At 39.2% G+C, this 18,289-nt stretch overlaps 1 protein-coding gene across 9 annotated transcripts in view; it reads left to right on the top strand.

Moving 5' to 3' along the window:
• Nucleotides 1-16,844, top strand: part of clasp1a (cytoplasmic linker associated protein 1a) — a 307,929-nt gene extending 291,085 nt beyond the window's left edge. For all 9 annotated transcript variants that reach the window (XM_041201534.1, XM_041201541.1, XM_041201539.1 and 6 more), the window contains 3 exons: nucleotides 3,782-3,988; nucleotides 8,656-8,772; nucleotides 13,641-16,844. In XM_041201534.1, coding sequence (XP_041057468.1) covers nucleotides 3,782-3,988; nucleotides 8,656-8,772; nucleotides 13,641-13,727 — 411 coding nt within the window. In that variant the 3' untranslated portion in view covers nucleotides 13,728-16,844. The remainder of the gene's footprint in view (nucleotides 1-3,781; nucleotides 3,989-8,655; nucleotides 8,773-13,640) is intronic.
• Nucleotides 16,845-18,289: the final 1,445 nt, after the last annotated feature.

Here is an 18,289-nt window from a genome sequence, read left to right as displayed (position 1 = left end):
AGGATAGGTTGGACAGGCTGGGCTTGTTTCCGCTGGAGTGGTCGAACACACCTCACTGGCGGATGTGACCAAGACAGATCTCTCAAATTTCTTAGTAACCCTCTCAGACGTCAGTGACCACTGAGAGTCTCAAAATCCCTTTAAAACAGTCTCCTTTATGACGGACTTCAGCTCTTCACTTTCAAGGATTTAGCCTCTGAATTCTCTCAAAAGCCACTCTGACTCGAACTGCCTCAATGACTGCTCACCTACCGATGAAGGTTCAATCTCTCCTCCCAAAGCCCATCTCCATGAATCACATGACCTTGTATCCAGGTAAAATTGCTAATTAGCTGTCTTCTAGACCCCCCAACTCTCTTCTATCTAACATCTAGTACCTTCTACCTGGTAAGACAAACTGGACCTCCCTTTCACCTTTAACAATCAAGCCACCCAGGCTTGGTGTCAGACTGAAATCAGAGCAAGTCACATGACCCTCTTCATTCCTCCATTTTACCTCCAATTACAGAGACAGTTTCAAAACATAATTATCTTATTAAGTTTGTATTTGTAACAGTTTTATAATGTTTCTGTGATGCACTTTTGGACATCTTATGACATTAAAGGTGCTATATAAATATTGCTGAAAAGAGAGACACATTGCCAAAGCTTTTTGTCTTGCCCTCATCAGGGCAAACACACAAATGCCGAATTTCAAATGATCCCAATAATTTATACTACAGGAGAAAAGGGTGCTGATTGGCTGGCAAGTCTTAGAGGGTTGTGAATCTTTGGAATTCTCCACCACAGAGAGCTGTTGAGGCTAAGTCATTGAATATATTCAAGATTTGAGATAGATAGACCCTTGAGTTATGGAGGAGTGGAGGGTTATGGGGATCAGGCAGGAAGTGGCCCTGAGACCAAGATCAGATCAGTCATGACCTTACTGAATGGCGGAGCAGGCTCACAGGGCCATATGGCCTACTCCTGTATCTATTTCTTATGTTTGAAAAGGACATTAACTGGATATATTACTGTAGCAACAAATGTTTTGCAGAATTTTATTTTGCTTGAAGCTAATTAAAACTAGATTTTTAAAACCAATTGTCTTGCACTGTATTTATTATACTGTCTATTGTTTAAGACTGTATCTAATATTTAAATATATTGTCAGAAGACATTCCAGTAGAGAAAGCAAGGCCAGTCAATTTGGCTAAGTGCTATGACCATTCACTTATGTTGCTTCTAAAATAAGTTGGCTGCCAAAAGCCAGACAATTTATGTCCCCTATAGAAGACTAACCATATATTATAATTTTGAACTCTGGCTAAAGTTAAACCATCTGTCCTGAAGTGCTTCAACATCATATTGCATCCAAAATGACAGTGCAACTTGGATTTATTTTTGACTCTAAAGCTGCATGCATTTAAAAAAAATATATGGGCCATGATCAAGTTAGCTTTTGGAGCATACTCATTTTAGATTATTTTAAAGGGGAACCTGCTAAACAAGGTAGTGGTTTCTGGCATCAAATTGCTACTTAATTCCCTCAGGTCTTACATATAGTAAATCTGATGGCTTTTCAAAACAAAATACACTAAGGAGAACGGCTATTTCAGAGTTCAAATAAAGCATTGCAATATTTTTAGTTTTCAGAACTGTTTTTTTGTCAACATCTGCAAATTAAATGCTGATAGAGAAACATGAAAATACTGCACATCATTCATTTCAGTGGGCATAATGTTTTTGTAGTCACATTTATTAGCATTGTTGTGTAACAGATGGCAATCTTATCTGTCAGTGTTATCTGAAGGTCACAAGCAAGCCACTAGTTTTTCCTTTCATTCTTTCCAACCATGCAATGGTTGTATTTATAATCTGCAATTAATGTCTACGTAACTTTTATTTTCTGTGTGGCACTTTAGTTTTCCTTCAAAGGAATGATCTATTTTCATTTGCTTAAATTTTATAGTCCATAAAGGTTTATCTGTTGTTTAATGTTTGAACGTAATTCCTGCGTGACCATTTATTTCAGCCTTGAACCAGTATAGATCTGGTTTGTCATAGTCGTCTGCCATCCATGTGACCTTGTTAAATACAACAATATCATCCCTGAACTCCTGTGCACAGAAGTGGTGACATACTGTTGTGATTATATGACTCGCATTCAATGAATTGCATCTGACAAATTTTCGAATGACCATTGCGCTCGGCTTTAGAACTTCGAAATTAATTATTATTGCATCTCCTATGATTGTGATAATGATTAGCTAGGGACATGAAACATGGGCTTTTAACGTTTACTGTGGGCCCACTGTAACCAAAATCCAACCTTGGCTTGCCAATGGCTGTAATACAGTAACTTTACCGTAATAGTTGGTTAGATTTCACAGTTATGCCAGTGGAAAGCCATTTAAAGAATGAGTGGAAAATCTGTCTTGTGTGACTGACACAAGATTAAAAAGATTCTTGGGTATTAGGCAATGCCTTGGGATTGAGGATGACTTGCTTCCAGTCCAGTTTGAGGGGTTCTGAAATGGCTGATAAGTCCCATGTGCAATCTTGCAGACTCTACCACATGCAGGACAGGCAGTGCTTGAAGGGTGGTTGATGGGTTGGTTGGAGATTTATGCCCTCCCTCCGGTGCCTTGACTTCACATCTACACATTTCCTGACAAAGTCTTTCAAAATGTTAAGTGCCTTCCTGATTGAACCTTCTCCACTTTGGTCGGTCAGAAGCCAGGGTCTCCATGAACCAGCAGGGATGTTTGACCTCTTCAGCAATGCTTTGAGAACATCCCTAACGTGTTTCTGCTGTCCTCCTGGCTCCTCCTTAAAAGATTACATTTGTATTGAAAGACATAGCATTGGTAGCTAATATTTGTAATGCTGTTTACTTAGCACTTTTAAAAAAAAACTTGTTTTATATATAAGTAACTGCATTATAGAAAGGTCTTGGGACCTCCAACAAATACGTCAGCCTAAATTTGTACGTTAGCAACTTGCATTTATATTGTGCACTCACTTAAGTTAAATGTCCCTTTACAGGAGTCTATCAAACAAAATTTGACACTAAGCCACATTTGTTTTAAACGTTATTGTATTATGACTTCGCGATGATCTGTTATTTCAGATCTCCTTCTCTCTTCTCACTTGCTCCATTGACAATGTTAGGAGGAGATTTTCCCCCCCTAATCACAATATTACGTCACCACATCTGCACACGAGCTCAGGGAGGATAACCTTGTCATATGACCAGTAACAGTGTATATGGGTGGAAAACGACTGCGACAAACCAAATCTCTGCAGGAGCTGTGCCCAAATATTATTCAACAGATAAACCCGTATCCCTACCCAATAGCACCGTGGGTGTACCTGCACCACATGGAGTGCAGCAGTTCAAGAAGGCACCTTCTCAGGGACAATTAGGGATGGGCAATAAGTGCTGGCCTTGCCAACAATATCAATGGCCCATGGAAGAATAAAAAGAAACGTTGGGTGAGAGCTGAAGCATGCGGCAACTGTATGCAGTGATGGTGACTGGCCCTTCAGGATGATCTAGAGCCACATTATGCAGGCAGCCATTAGAGCACTTCCTGTACAAAGTGCCAAATGAGGCATTTGATCTTGGTTTAGGAATTAGCATTTTAGATACGCACTTGGCAGTGAATTGTAGCATAAAGCTGTATCGAATCATAGAAATTTACAGCACGGGAGGAGGCCATTTGGCCCATTGTGCACATATGTCTTTGTACTTTTTTCCAGGTTTCTCTGCAATAAACTTGTCTATTACCTCTTTAAGGTGGTAAGAGCTGCAGAAGAAGCTGCTTCCACTTTGGCGAGCTCCATACATCCTGAACAGTGCATCAAAGTGCTCTGCCCAATCATCCAGACAGCTGACTACCCCATCAATCTAGCTGCCATTAAGATGCAAACAAAGGTGACAGAGAGGATCTCCAAGGAGTCTCTTCATCAGCTTCTCCCAGATATCATCCCAGGGTTGCTTCAGGTATTTACAGCTCAAATACTTAAGCAAAATAGTTTACCTAGGTTAATTCACTGTTCAGTGAGTAACCTGATAACATCACCAGAAATAAATGATGCCTATCCCTTTGGGCACTTGTTTCACAAAAAGGCATTATGCTTGCAGGGAGAAAAACCCAAACAGAAGTGGCAACACAGCAAAGGGTGGGAGCAGAAGCTAGCCTGAATGATAAAACAGGAAGATTGCTTCAGCTGTATCTTTAGATATCTGTCTTCGAGGCAGAAATTAATTTACCAGTTGCCAAACTAACATGTCAAATAATAAACCAAAGCTAAAGGAATATTTTTTAAAGTGCACATTTTAAATCAAATGTGCATTACCAGATTAGTGATTTATATCAAATAAGACTCGTGGCATGATCCACATAATTTTCTAAATGTTTCAGTGTCATATGCTATGTAGCCAGGTGTTTTTTTTTAATTATTATATTTATACTGTTATGCATTCTTGGTGGATTCCAAATGATCTGCACAAGTTTCATTGTATTGATTATGGTGTGACGTTACTAGGAACATTTACGACCTCAAATGTCAATGAAATTCCATGGGTCTTCCCTTGTGTTCATTGCCTCTCAGCCAGTAATGTATTTCTGAAAGTACTTGTGTTCATTTCTGGGGAGTTTCTTTCCTTCTGAGCATACACTTCCACTTCAGTGTCTTTTTTCAATTTTTAACAGTATGGTTGAGCAGCTTCAACCACTCAAAATTCATTAGGCTGACATCAACTGTGAGAGACATGGGCAAAATTGGCATTTTTGATTAATTAAGACTGCAGCAAAATTTCAGGCAAGTAAAAATTTTGTGTTGCACGTTCACAGTTATTTTTCTGCTTTTCTTTTGTGTCAGCCATGACTTAGTTGGTAGCAGACTGTAACTCTGAAGGTTGTAGGTTCAAGTCCCGCTTCAGGACCTGAGCACAAAAATCAAAGCTGACACATCCAGTGTAGTACTAAGAGAGTGCTGCACTGTCAGCAGTGCCATTTTTCTGAAGAAAAATTAACTGGAGGTCCAGTTCACCATCCTGGGTGAACTTAAAAGATCCCATGATAGTATTTTGAAGCAAAGCAGGGAAGTTATTCTCAGCACCCTGGGTCCTTCAATCAGCATCATAAAAATTTGGTCATTATCAATGCTGTTTATGGGAGATTACTGTGCACCACCTTTCCTGTATTGTAACAATGACTGCACTTCAAAAGCATGTCATTGACTTTAAAGAGCTTTGGAACATCCTGTAATTTTGAAAAGCGCTATATAAATGCAAGAGTTTCTTTTGTGGAAAAAATGTCCCACAGACTGGATCGAGACTAAAGAATGATTGTTTAATTTATTTGGAGAAAATTTATTTCATGGGATGTGGGTGCCGCTGGCAATGTCAGCATTTATTGCCCACTCCTAATTGCCCTTCAACTGAGTGGCTTGCTAGGCAATTTCAGAGGGCCGTTAAGAGTAAACCTCATTGCTGTTGGTCTGGAGTTGCATGTAGGCCAGACGAGGTAAGGACGGCAGATTTCTTTCCCTAAAGGACATTAGTGAACCAGATGGGTTTTTATGACAATCAACAACAGTTTCATGGTCACTATTACTGAGATTAGCTTTTTAATTCCAGATTTTATTAATTGAATTTCAATTTCACCAGCTGCTGTGGTGAAGTTATCACTATGCCACCATCTCCCCTGCAATGAAACTGACTTGCATGTCAGTTTTAATATTCAGTAGAAATACATTTAGTGGTCAATACTTCATCTGGGAGAGATTTGCACAGCTTTTTTTGGACAGCCTTAATTTGAGCAACTTTAAGGGCTGAATTACATGCATCTCCCACATGTTTTCCATCGTCCTTACTGACTCTCCAATCCCTTTGTCTGACATTGGTATAAATGAGTGCATAGCGAATGGCCAGCTTTTGTGCTGTAAAGATTCTATAACCCTTTGTTTTCCATAGTGATCTCAGAACTGGAAATGAAAATCTAATAAACAGTGTAGTTCTATGTTTTTAATTGAGAAATGCTTTCAGTCACATTGTATAACAATAAGAAGAGGAATATTATATGCAACCATAGCAGAAGCCCCATTCATTATCACTTTTTAAATGCTAAAATGCAAGTATATTTGGAATGGTTGTTCTGTGCTGCTTTTTGCCATGTAAACTTTAAGGTCCTGGATTTTCATGGAGTCAGAATGACTCTGAAACCATTTAAAAATGGCAGTTGTGGCCTGATTCTGTGATTCCCATTGCCCCCAGTTTTTGCTGGCATGGGATAAGGGTGCTGGTAATGAGGCCGCACCCTGAATTCCCATGGTTTTCTTATGACAATAGGCATCTCCTATTTTCGTGGAGTCAGGCCAGCTTCTCCATGACTCGTGATCTCAGCTCCTCAGGGGAGTCGAGAACCATAGTCTCACTTTGGGGACCTTCTGAAAAGCAAGTTCGAAAGGTCTTGCCTGTGGCCCCTCCATGCCAACTCATGCCCCCAGCCATACCCATGACATCTCTTACTGTCCCATACCAACCCATGTCCCTAACCACCCCCATTGCCCCTAATACTGTCCATGCAAACTCATGCCCTTTCCATACCCAATGAGCCATATAACTGACAATTGTGGATTCTACAACCATGTAAAAGTGTCAATCAGCAAGAACATTAAAGTGTCAATAACAAACGTTTCAAACGCGTCACATCTTTTAATCTTGTCTAAATTAAAATTGAGACATTGACAAAAGAGATCACAAAACTTATAATCACTTAAAGATTTCAATCAAGCAAAGTCAACAATTCACTTCAGTTGTCAAAACTGAACCCCTCCTGAGTTAATGCTTTCATTGGTCTGGGCTCACAGACAAGCCTGCTTGCAGTTCTGCTTTGGCTAGGATAAAAGCAGTAATACCATGGCTGGTGATTTGAATTGATATTGTTTTAGCTTTAAACATTTTATATTGCCACAACCTGAAGCAATCATGTTTACAGTCTGCAAAAGATAGGAAGATTATATTTTGTTTTGGTATTCTGCCAAATGGAGCAGAGTACTCCCTGAAGTAAATTGAAAATAAAACAATTGGTTTTTTTGTATGTTAGATGTTTACATGTGTACGAATACAAGAATAGCTAATGAGGAATCTCTGGGTTTGGTAGCATCTATTAAACATTGTTACCTGGAGGCAGGCATGTGAATCCATGCTATTAAATGCAGGGTTCAGTGCTATCATAATAAAAACAGAAAATGTTGGAAGCACTCAGGTGTGACCACATCTGTGGCGAGAGAAACGAGAGTTTCTGAAATTTTTGGAAATTATTTATCAGGGACAAGGTAGCATTTGAAAAGTCATGGGTTAATCAAGGAGATCCAGCATGGATTTATCAAGGGCAAGTCATGTCTGCCTAACCTGACTGAATTCTTTGATAAGGTAATAGAGAAAGTTGATGTGATGTAGTGTTTGTATGTGTGTTTGTATATATAACATACACTTTCTGAACATCATTTGCTGAAGCACACACAGGCAGCTAGTTAAGATAGAAACCCATGAAATTAAGGGGAAAATGGCAGTACGGACACAAAATTGGTTCAGTGGCGAGAAGCAAAGGGGTAGTCATGGATACTTTTTGGACTGGGCGGTGATTTGCAATCATAATCCTCAAGGATCAGTTTTTGATCCAGTAATCTTTACAATTTTTATGAACAACCTAGATTTGGGTGTAGGGAAAAACACCATAAAGTTTGCAGATGATACAAAACTTGCAAACATAGATCATGATGAGGATAGTTATGGACTTCAGGATGACTTAGACAGGATGGCAAAATGAGCGAAGCATAACAGATGAAGTTCAATGTGGAGACGTGTGAAGTGACGTGCTTTGGGAGGACTAATATGGAATACTATAGCTACTACGATTTTGAAACGTGCCAGTGATTAGAAAGACTTTGGTGTCCATATAAACACATCCTTAAAGATGGCAGAGCAAGTTGATAAGGTGCTCAAAAAAAGCGTATAGGTTACTTGAGTTTATAATAAGGGTGTAAAAATTAAAAACAGAGATCGTGCTAAAACTTCATAAATCACTGGTTAGACCACAGCTGAAGTACAGTAGACAAATCTGGGAAGCTAAGTTCAGGAAAGATGTAAAAACGTTCCAAAGGATGCATAGAAGGTTTACCAGGATTTTATCAGGGAATTTAATTTTGAGGAGAAATTGAAAAAATTAGGACTGTTCTCCTTGGAACAGAATATTAATGGTGTTCAAGATGAGAGGTTTTGATTTGGTAGGGAAAAAAACTATTGTGTGTCAATAGCCAGAGGTCATGGATTTAAAATCATTGGCAAAAGATCTTGAGCTGCATTGAGAGTTATTTCTTTCACCGAGTTTTCTGATATGCTGTAGTTGAAATGCAAATGGAAGCTGATTCCATAAGTAATTGTAAAAGATACTTGAGGATGAGCAACTTTTACAGTATTGCAGACATAAAACGGGGAGGTTGGGACTAAGTATGACTGCTCTTTCAAAGAGCCAATTGACTGAATGCTGACTTCCTGTTTTATAACATTCTGTATGATTCTATGAAATGTATTTGTTTAGAAATATGTATGCTTTTCCTGCTTTTCAGATACTGTTTTATGAATCATTGTTTTTGTTATAGGGGTATGACAACACAGAAAGCAGTGTGCGTAAAGCAAGTGTGTTTTGCTTGGTGGCGATTTATTCTGTAATTGGAGAAGAGCTGAAACCTTACCTTGCACAGCTCACAGGAAGTAAGGTAGGCACACACACATTAAGTCCTTGTACATTTCAGTATTGTTTCTCCTTATAGCCTTTGTTTGATTGCAAGTTTCCATCACTGGCTTAGAATTAAAAACTTGGAAGTCTTGTGTGAAAATAATCAAGGAAAGTCAAAGGAATTTGCTAAGAACCTGTCTGCTAACCTGCTTTAAGGGGGAGTAGGTGGCCTAGTGTTAATGTCACTGAATTAATAATCCAGTGGCCCAAACTATTGCTCTGGGAACAGGTGTTCAAAATCCTCCCTGGCAGTTGGTGGAACTTGAATTAAATTAATCAAATCTGGAATTGAAACCTGGGCTGGAATATTGCCATTGGCGTGTGGGGGCGGGCCCGACACACCGACATGTAAGATGACGTCGGGTGTGCGTTCCAAAGTCATCATGTGTCATTTCGATCTTTCGTTCGGTGGGCAAGTGCCAGAGAACTGTCAACAGCCTATTAAGGCCATAAAAAAGTAATTAAGCTTATTAACAACGTTGCCCACCCAACCTTAAGCAGACGAAGAGCCCAAGCAGCCTTTGCGTTTTTCAGGAAATCCGGGCAGGATGAGGTTTCCTGAAGGTTTTATAAAATAATGTAATAAGTTTTGCTACACTGTCGCATGAGGGGACATATTTAAATAATTGTTTACTTTATTTATAACATTTTTTTTATCAACTTAATCTCCCTGAGGCTGCTCCGTGCCTCAGGGAGATTGCTGCACTCTTTCGCATGCATGCGCGAAAAAGTGCAGGCCCCGACTCTCCCTCCTCGCCCCGCCCGCACAGGTAGCGCTGAGTGCAATCGGCCGCACCTTAACTGGCCCGCCCACGTAAAATGTAAAATCGCAGGCGGAGATCAGCTCCGTGCCCGCTCCCACCCAGTCCACTCGACCATAGGTAAGATTCAACCCTTGGTCTGAGTAATGGTGACCATGAAACTATCATCGATTGTCGTAAAAACCCATCTGTTTCACTAATGTCCTTCAGGGAAGGAAATCTGCCATCCTGTCCAACCTGGCCTACTTGTGACTCCAGACCCACAGCAATATGATTGACTCTTAACTGCCCTCTGAAATAGACTAGCAAGTCACTCAGTTCTAGGGCAATGAGGAATAGACAACAAATGCTGGCCTTGCCAGTGACCCCCACATCCCATGAAAAAATAGAGTACTTTTTCTCTACTGACGGCGATTGTTCTAAGTTCCTACCTCTCTCTATACCCTCTGCACTACCTGTTAATATTGGGGTGGCACTAGTGCCCTCCACCGTGAAAACTGAGGCAGAATATTGATTAAGCGTCTCTGCCATTTTTGTGTTACCCACTATTAACTCCTCAGTCTCATCCTCCAAGGGACCAACATTCATTTTAGCTACTCTCTTTCCTTTTATACACCTGTAGAAGCTTTTGCTATCAGTTTTTACGTTTTGCGCTAGTTTTCTCTCATAATTTACCTCTTGCTCTTTTTATTTTTTTTAGTAACCCTTTGTTGATCTTTAAAAGTTTCCCAATCTTCCAGCCTGCCACTGACCTTTGCAATTTGGTATGCCTTAGTTTTTGCCTTTGTTATCTTAACTTCCTTGCTTAGCCATGGATGCTCCCCACCCCTTACCATCTTTCTTGTTCTTTGGAATATATTTTACTTGGGAGGAATTGAATATCTCCTTAAATATCCACCACGGTTCATCAACTGTCCTACCTTGTAGTCTTACTGCCCAGTCCACTCGGGCCACATCTGCCTCATGCCTATGTAGTTACCTTTGTTTAACTCCTGAACTCCTGAACAAGTTTCTTGCTCTCAAACTGAAATTGAAATCCTAGCATGCTATGATCACGCTTCCCTAGAGGATCCTTTACTAAGAGATCATTAATTAATCCCATCACATTACACAAAACCAAATCCAGAATAGTCTGCTCCTTGGTTGGTTCCACAACATATTGCTCCAAGAAGCAATCTCTAATATGCGCTATGAACTCTTCCTCGAGGCTACCCTTGCCAATTTGATTAATCCAGCCTATATGCATATTTAAAATTACCCATGATTATTGCTGTGCCTTTCTTACATGCTCCCAGTATTTCCTGGTTTATACTGTGCCCTCCTACTGAACTACTGTTTGGGGACCTATAGATTACTCCCACCAGGGACTTCTTCCCCTTGCTATTTCTTATTTCTACCCAGACTGACTCTATGTCTTGCTCTCCAGTGCCTATATCATTCCTTACTATAGCACTGATCTCTTTAACTAACAAAACTACACCACCTCATTTTCCTTCCTGCCTATCCTTCCAAAACACTGAGTACCCTTGGATATTCAACTCCCAAACCTGTTCTCCCTGTAACCACATCTCAGTAATCGCCACCAAATCATACCTGTTTATCTATCTTTGCACTGTTAACTCATTAGTTTTATTGGAAATCTACACGCATTCAGATACAAAGCCTTTAAGTTTGCCTTATTGTCAATTTTCTCTTATATGATTCTTTGACGCAATATGGCATTCTCACACACTTCCTTTCACCTTTTGGTAACAATCTGCCTCGTCACTAACCTGCACTCTTACCCTCTCCTTAAACTTTGATTTTTTATATTTCCATGCAACTGAAGCCCCCCCCCCCCAACCCCCCCACTATTTAGTTCAAAACCCTATTTACAACCCTAGTTGTGCGATAGGCGGTTATGAGTCTGCCACTGGTGGGAGAGTGGAAGATGGGTTCTATCGGACCTTCCTCATAGGACGAAAAAAATCATTAAAACATTATACCCTGTAAGCTGAAATATTTTATACTGCTGAGTTCCTATATTGATAAATGAAATAACTTAAAATATAAAAGAAACACTGTATGCTAACTCTTTCTACTTGCCACCCGCTTGCCAACTCTTCCCCGTTCGCTGCTTCCCTGTCCAACCCCTCGCTGTGAGTGAGAGCTCAGGAGAAGGACAGCGCGAGGAAGCAAGTGGGAGGGTCGTGGAATGAAGCGACAAGTAAGAAAGTTGAATAGGGAAGTTGCAGGTGGGAGGGTCGGGCAGGGAAGCAGCGGGCGGGCAGGAGGGTTGGGCAGGGAAGCGGGCACTGGGAGCAGGAGAGACTGATCCAAGATGGTGCTGATCGGGCCACGGGGCCTGATGTCAGACCAACACTAGCCGATGCGCGATGCACACGATGAGGACACCAATGGTGATGACACGCAACGACATAAATTAGAGAAACAGGCCCTAAAAAAGGAGACTTTATAAACAGAACAACTTAAAGCAAGGACTGGCTCTATAGTAGGGCCACGTACAAATCTGAAACAAAAACAGAATTACCTGGAAAAACTCAGCAGGTCTGGCAGCATCAACGGAGAAGAAAAGAGTTGATGTTTTGAGTCCTCATGACCCTTCAACAGACCAAATCTGCTCTCTTCTGCCCCACAATTTTTGTGTGACTCAATGTTTAGAGCTTGACAGTAGGTGGAAATTACCATTGTTGTACCAATTTAGCGCTTTCTGTTTACAAACCCTTCAAAAGGAAGGTGAGTGATCCCAAACGAGGATAATCTTGTGTGCATCATAAAATTGGGGGTGGAGGAGAAACTGCATAATAAATCTTAAAGGTGCATTATTTTCATCGCTTGAATGACAACCTATTCAATTTGAGTGGAGAATAGGATACCTTTAAAGAATGAGAAACAGCTTGCTGTGAAAGTGAGTAACCAGCAGTTTGTTTGAACTTGACAATCCTGATTGCGAATGTAGAAGGATTGCTTTTGAGTTTCTTGCCAGAATATTACTATCTTGAAAAAACATTCAGCTATGGCTGATGCATACGTTTGGATTTGCATGGTTTAGTTACCTATGTATTATCTTTTGATGGTAACTTAACATAAGTTAGTTCTACCTTGTAACAGTCAGTAACTTTTCCAGAATTAAATTTTTTTTGGTTTCAAAGATAGAATTGTAGTATTCAAAATGCTGGGGAAAAACTCCAGAAAATTTCCTGAGGGAGAGAGTCTAACCCTGAGTAGATAAAGGTCCCAGTGCTGTGGTGGAGCAAAACAATTGAGCACTATGCAGATCCGACCATGGGTCTTGTTTTATTGTAGGAGTCTAAAATTGCAGGCACTCTTTTTCAGTAATGGCATGGTTCATAGATATTATGTTTGTGTGGAAGGCAAGAAAGATTGCATTTTAACAATAGACCACATCTATCATAGACTTGCAAAATTAGTTTTTAAGTTAAACATTGCTTAAAGCAAATTTAAAAGACTTTGGGTTGTACAGTACTTTGTCTTAATATTTCAAACACACCAAGTTGTGAATTATAATCATCATGAAGACAAACGTAGCAGCCATTTGTATCTAGCTAGATCCCACATATAGTGATGCAATATGTGAGCAGTTCTTTTTATTCGTTCTTGGGATGTGAGCTTTACAGTATGTGCAAAAGAGAGCATTTATTGCCTACCCCTAATTGCCCTTGAACTGAGTGGCTTGCTAGGCCATTTCAGAAAATGGTTGAGTCAACCACATTGGTGTGGGTCTGGAGTCACATGTAGGCTAGACTGGATAAGGATGGTAGATTTCCTCTCCTGAAAGGCGAGTGAATCAGAAGGATTTTTAATGACAATCCAATAGTTTAATTATTTTTAGTATGACTGGCATTTTATTCTAGATTTATTAAACAAATTTAAATTCCTCCAGATGTTGTGGTGGAGTTTGAGTTCATGTTTCAAGTATTAGTCCAAACATTTGGATTACCAGTCCAGCACCATTACCACTACACTGTTGTCCTGGTTTAGTTAAATGCTTAATACTTCAAGTAAATATTTGCATGCATTGCTTTTTTTATGAAGTCTTAATAGTTGATATGACTCTCTTTTGCAGATGAAATTATTAAATTTGTATATAAAAAGGGCCCAGACGACAAACAGCAACAGTAGCTCATCGTCAGATGTATCAAGTCATAGTTAACGGATGGCAGTCATGTTTCTTTAGACGGATGAAGCCGTGCCTCTTCTGCTCAAATTTTGAAATCCACGTGCCCTTGGAGTGAAAAATTGCTGCACATCAGTGTTTGTTCTTAAGTAATATATGCAGTTGCTTAGCTTTAATCTTACAGCTGTTAATTAATCATATTGTGATGCCTGTTTAACATGTGACATATGAATAAAAGAAGGCCTGTAGTGAGTCTTTGACTGTCCAGTGGTGACATCAAGTGAAGTAGCACTGATTCTGGGTTAGACTAATGTCATCTTTAAACCTGAAGTATGTGACTTACATACTTCATATCAGAGTATTGTTCCCCATGATGTTGTAATTTTAAGTGTTACGCATAAATAAATCACTGTTAAATTTCAATAGATATGACATTGTCATACTATTTCTTAGCAACTACTTGTTTAGACCTGTCAGGTTCTTTGCTAAGCCAAATGATGTTTCACTGGACTGGACTTTTACTACTGTAGAAGACTAAAGCAAATTTTTGCAAGTATGGCCAGTATTTCACACTTACATTTTTAAACTGCATTGTCATATACATGCCACCTACCAATTGAAGATTTGCATGGCAGCGCTAAAAAGGCATGATCTTGCTTTGTGGAAACCTGTAACACTGCCGTTTGATAAAAACTCAAGAGTTCTGTGTTATAGATCTGTTTTTTTGGCTATCATATTTCTTCTTGCCTATCAGTTCCACACTCTCTCTCTCTCTCTCTCTCTTTTTCTCTCTCCTTCCCCATCCTTGGGTATTACTCTTCTGTTATATATCTCTGTCTTTGAAATGGTTATCCCTATCCTTGCCATAGCAAGAACTGAGGAAACTCATCAAAATAGGGCACCTGAGATAATGTCAGCCGAGAGTGATATTGAACTTGCAGTTTTCTGTTTGGGAGCCCTACTGTTGTCGGAGTTTTAGAAACACCATTTATCTCATAAAATAGGTTTATGTGATGGAATCTACAAATTGCTGTGTTTCTATATTTAAATGCAAATTAAGATCTAATATGTAATTTAACAGACCTATGCTACCATTCCTCTGAATGTATTAGAGTGAAGTAGGGGAGAAAAGCTGAAATGATCATGCCAAGTTAGACATTGCAATTCAGGTTTTCGTTCCAAGTTTGGCTGCCTGAATTACAATTCACCGAAGATGATGATTTGTCACATCATGATTTTACATTATGTTATGGTGGAAATCAATCCATGGGATCTGTATAAATTGTCAGTCAGCAATTATTCTTATCCTCCAAATGTTTTGAATATATAAACTGTGCAGTAGGAATATTTACCCACTTAAAGACTTGGATACCAACAATCTTTCTTATCTGCATCCCTCTGGTGACCATCTTTGGTTTTGATTGTTCCATTCTCACTAACAATTTTTGCACTGTTGCTATTTGTTTTTTTTTCAGTTCCATGTAAATTTTTTTGGGCTGTTGCTTCAAAAGTTTTCGTCTTCAGTTTTACTACATATTGTCTCCTCCCAGAATTGTATATGCCAGTTGTGAATTTAAGGTTCTGAATGTTAGGGGAAGCTGCTCTTTTCCACCATTCAGTCATGGGTAGTGTCTTTCTAGCCCTTCATAATTCGGCAGCTTCTGGATTCTGACAAATTTGAAGGAAGGATGACAAACAAAAGATTTCATTGCCCAGGCTGAAATGTCTCATAATCCCTGTCTAAAAAGCACAAATTGTGCAACAGAAGCAGAACTCCTCAAGATCAGTCTTCCCACAGCAACAAAAAGGGCAAAAAACATTGGGAGGAATCAAAGCGACCAAGAATCTTTCTTCTTCAGGGACCATGCCTATTTCCACGTTGCTTTCTAGGTTGGCAATGGGTAAATATTCTTCCTCTTAAAAAGAACCTGGAGCAAAGAACTGCCGATGATGCTATGGCCACCCCTGGACTATACTCCATATTGGTGCTCTTTCTTCTTTTAACTTGATTAAAGGCAGTAGAAGATTTCTTCTTGGGAATACAGTCCTAGGCATTCCTGTATCAAGTAGCCATTGGTTAGTTGATTGTTTTAAACTGCTACCAGTCAGGATGGGCCAACATCCTATGGAATCCTATGAAATTTAATCAGCCAATCTAGAGTAACTTTGACCAAAACACTTCTGACTTGAACTTGCTTTTAAAGAAATAATGCAGCTTGGTAGTAGAGCTGTACTCAAATCTGGATCCTGTGCATGTGAGTCCTCCTATTTCCATAAATTGTACAATTGTTTTCTTTTGTGGAATAATCATCATTACCCTCCAAACATGCTACTCTCCTCCATTCATTGTGTCCCAGCATGTCTGAAACTTTGTAGATTTTCCACGGAGTTCTTTGGTATGGATGTGGCATTTAAATGTGCAGTCATATTTTCTGAATATTTTTAATTTGTTTTGAGTTTTAAAAATTCTATTGGCATTGGTTTTACTTGAGATTCCAGCCCCCTCCAAACCCAAAAAATAATTGCTTAAAACCTTTTACCACTTTGTATGAAGCATATTGAGATTTTTCCCCCAGCTTCTCAAGTGGAGCCCATGGTGATTTCCCCAAAACTCTTCTGGATGCTTTATCTAGGCAAAAGACTAAAGTTGGTCACCTGGGGGAGCTGTTGCAGGATACGTGAAAGGTCACATGAGTTTGTCCTGATGTTAATAGGATAGTTGTCCTTGTGATTTTCCTTGATACGTTTTACTATGTAGTAAGTAGAGGATAATTTTGATTTTTAAAAAATCTTGACTCAACTTACAGGTGTATGATCCAGATATTGTTGCCTTTCATATGTTCAATGTGACATAAGTATTAGCAGCATTAGCTAAGGGAAGTGCAACAGCAGAAACTCTGTAAACTTGGTCTTATATAATGTATATTATTTCCCGATTAGGTTTGACCAAAGTCATGTAGTCATAAATTGACTGGCTTGTCCTCTGGAGTATTGACATTGGAAAGCTGTTGGATATTTTTATGTAAAGTGTTCATCATGATTTTTTTAATTTCTTTAGTAATGTATCTTATGTTTCTGTACCATTGCAAGTTTGAAACAATCCAAACATTTTTAGTTCTTTTTCTTGAAATTAAAGACCTGGTTGTACTGTAATACATGACAAAGTGCTTCATATTTTCATTTTTCTTTTATAAAACAGTAGCCTAAAATGTGAATATGGGTTCTTTTCACTGTTAAGTTAGCTTAGAACTGTAGCTGACATCTTATCAGATTCAAAAGACATAAGAGCATACTAAATTTGTAGCTGGTGAGAAAATGTTTCCATCATTCAGCTGTCAATTTCTTAACTTTATACCTTTAAATTGTGGAGTTTTGTATTCTATTCTTTACAATGCAATTAATGTTTCAGAACTACATTTATCTAAATGTGAGGTAGATGTACGGAATTGAGATTACCCTCTCAAACACTAGGAGTGTAATGAAGCTTGGCATCAAATGTACACTCATTGTTCCTGGATTTAGATGTTTTTTTTTAAACTCATGTCTGCATTATTGGGACCAAAACACCCCAAGTGGACGAGGAAATTTGAAGTACTTTTGATATGTCCAGCAACTTTTTATTTTTAAGTTTAGACAGCTGTACATTTAATGAATCATGTTTCTAAAATGTGGCTTTAACGAACACAGAAATTGTCTATTCATGTCGTGGTGGACAGGTAGACATGCAATGCTCAACACTGGCACATTCTGATTTTGAAAACAAAATACCCCTTATAGCCCATAGATTTAACAAACATAACTCAAAATGGCAACCCTTTTCAGTACCGATTTGTTGGATATGGTTTGGCATCTTAAATACAGCTATTAAGTATTTTTAAAGTTAAGGTATAGACATCATTGCAATGTTCATAATGCTATTCTGAGATATATATACTGTGATTAAAGGTTAATTATTAAGTAACCTGAAACTATCTTATGTTTTAAGGATATTTGGTTGGTGCATGATGTCGTCTTCCCCATCTCTTTCTCCTAGCTTCTCCTGCACCATCACTCCACCACCCCACTCTTCCCACGCCCCACCTCCCTCTCTCTCCCGCCCTCCCACCCTGCCTCCCTCTCTCTCTCTCTCTCTCTCTCTCTTCCCCCCGCCCCCCCACCTTCCTCTTACCAATCCCCTGGATTCATTGAGCTGGAAATGACAAGTGACAACAATGGGCCTTCTTTTATTCTCTCCAAGTTTTGTTTGTGCTATAGGCAGGTACCAGATTGGATGTGTGATTTTTTTTTGTTTCTGTAAAGAGGAAAGGATTGCTGCTGTTGTATTTTCTTGAACTATTGGATGTAATGGAAATAACCTCAACTAATTTTCAAAATGGTTACTTTCCTGAAATATTACAATCTAATCTGCCATGTTTGAGTTATGAACAAAAAGTTCTCTTTTTTGCTAGAACTGACTGAAATTTTACACCTCAGCAGTTAGCCTGCATGATGCAGCAGTGTCGCCTTTGCCGTTCATCCATCGGCTGCACGAATGGTCGAGGCATGGACGACCGAAATTATACAATCCTCGTGTTTTTACTCGTTTAGTCCTATGGTAG

This window comes from Carcharodon carcharias, chromosome 12 (genome assembly GCF_017639515.1).
Source record: "Carcharodon carcharias isolate sCarCar2 chromosome 12, sCarCar2.pri, whole genome shotgun sequence".
Classification (NCBI taxonomy): Eukaryota; Metazoa; Chordata; class Chondrichthyes; order Lamniformes; family Lamnidae; genus Carcharodon; species Carcharodon carcharias.
Note: the sequence above shows the minus strand (reverse complement) of the source record. Positions and strands in the feature narration are given on the sequence as shown.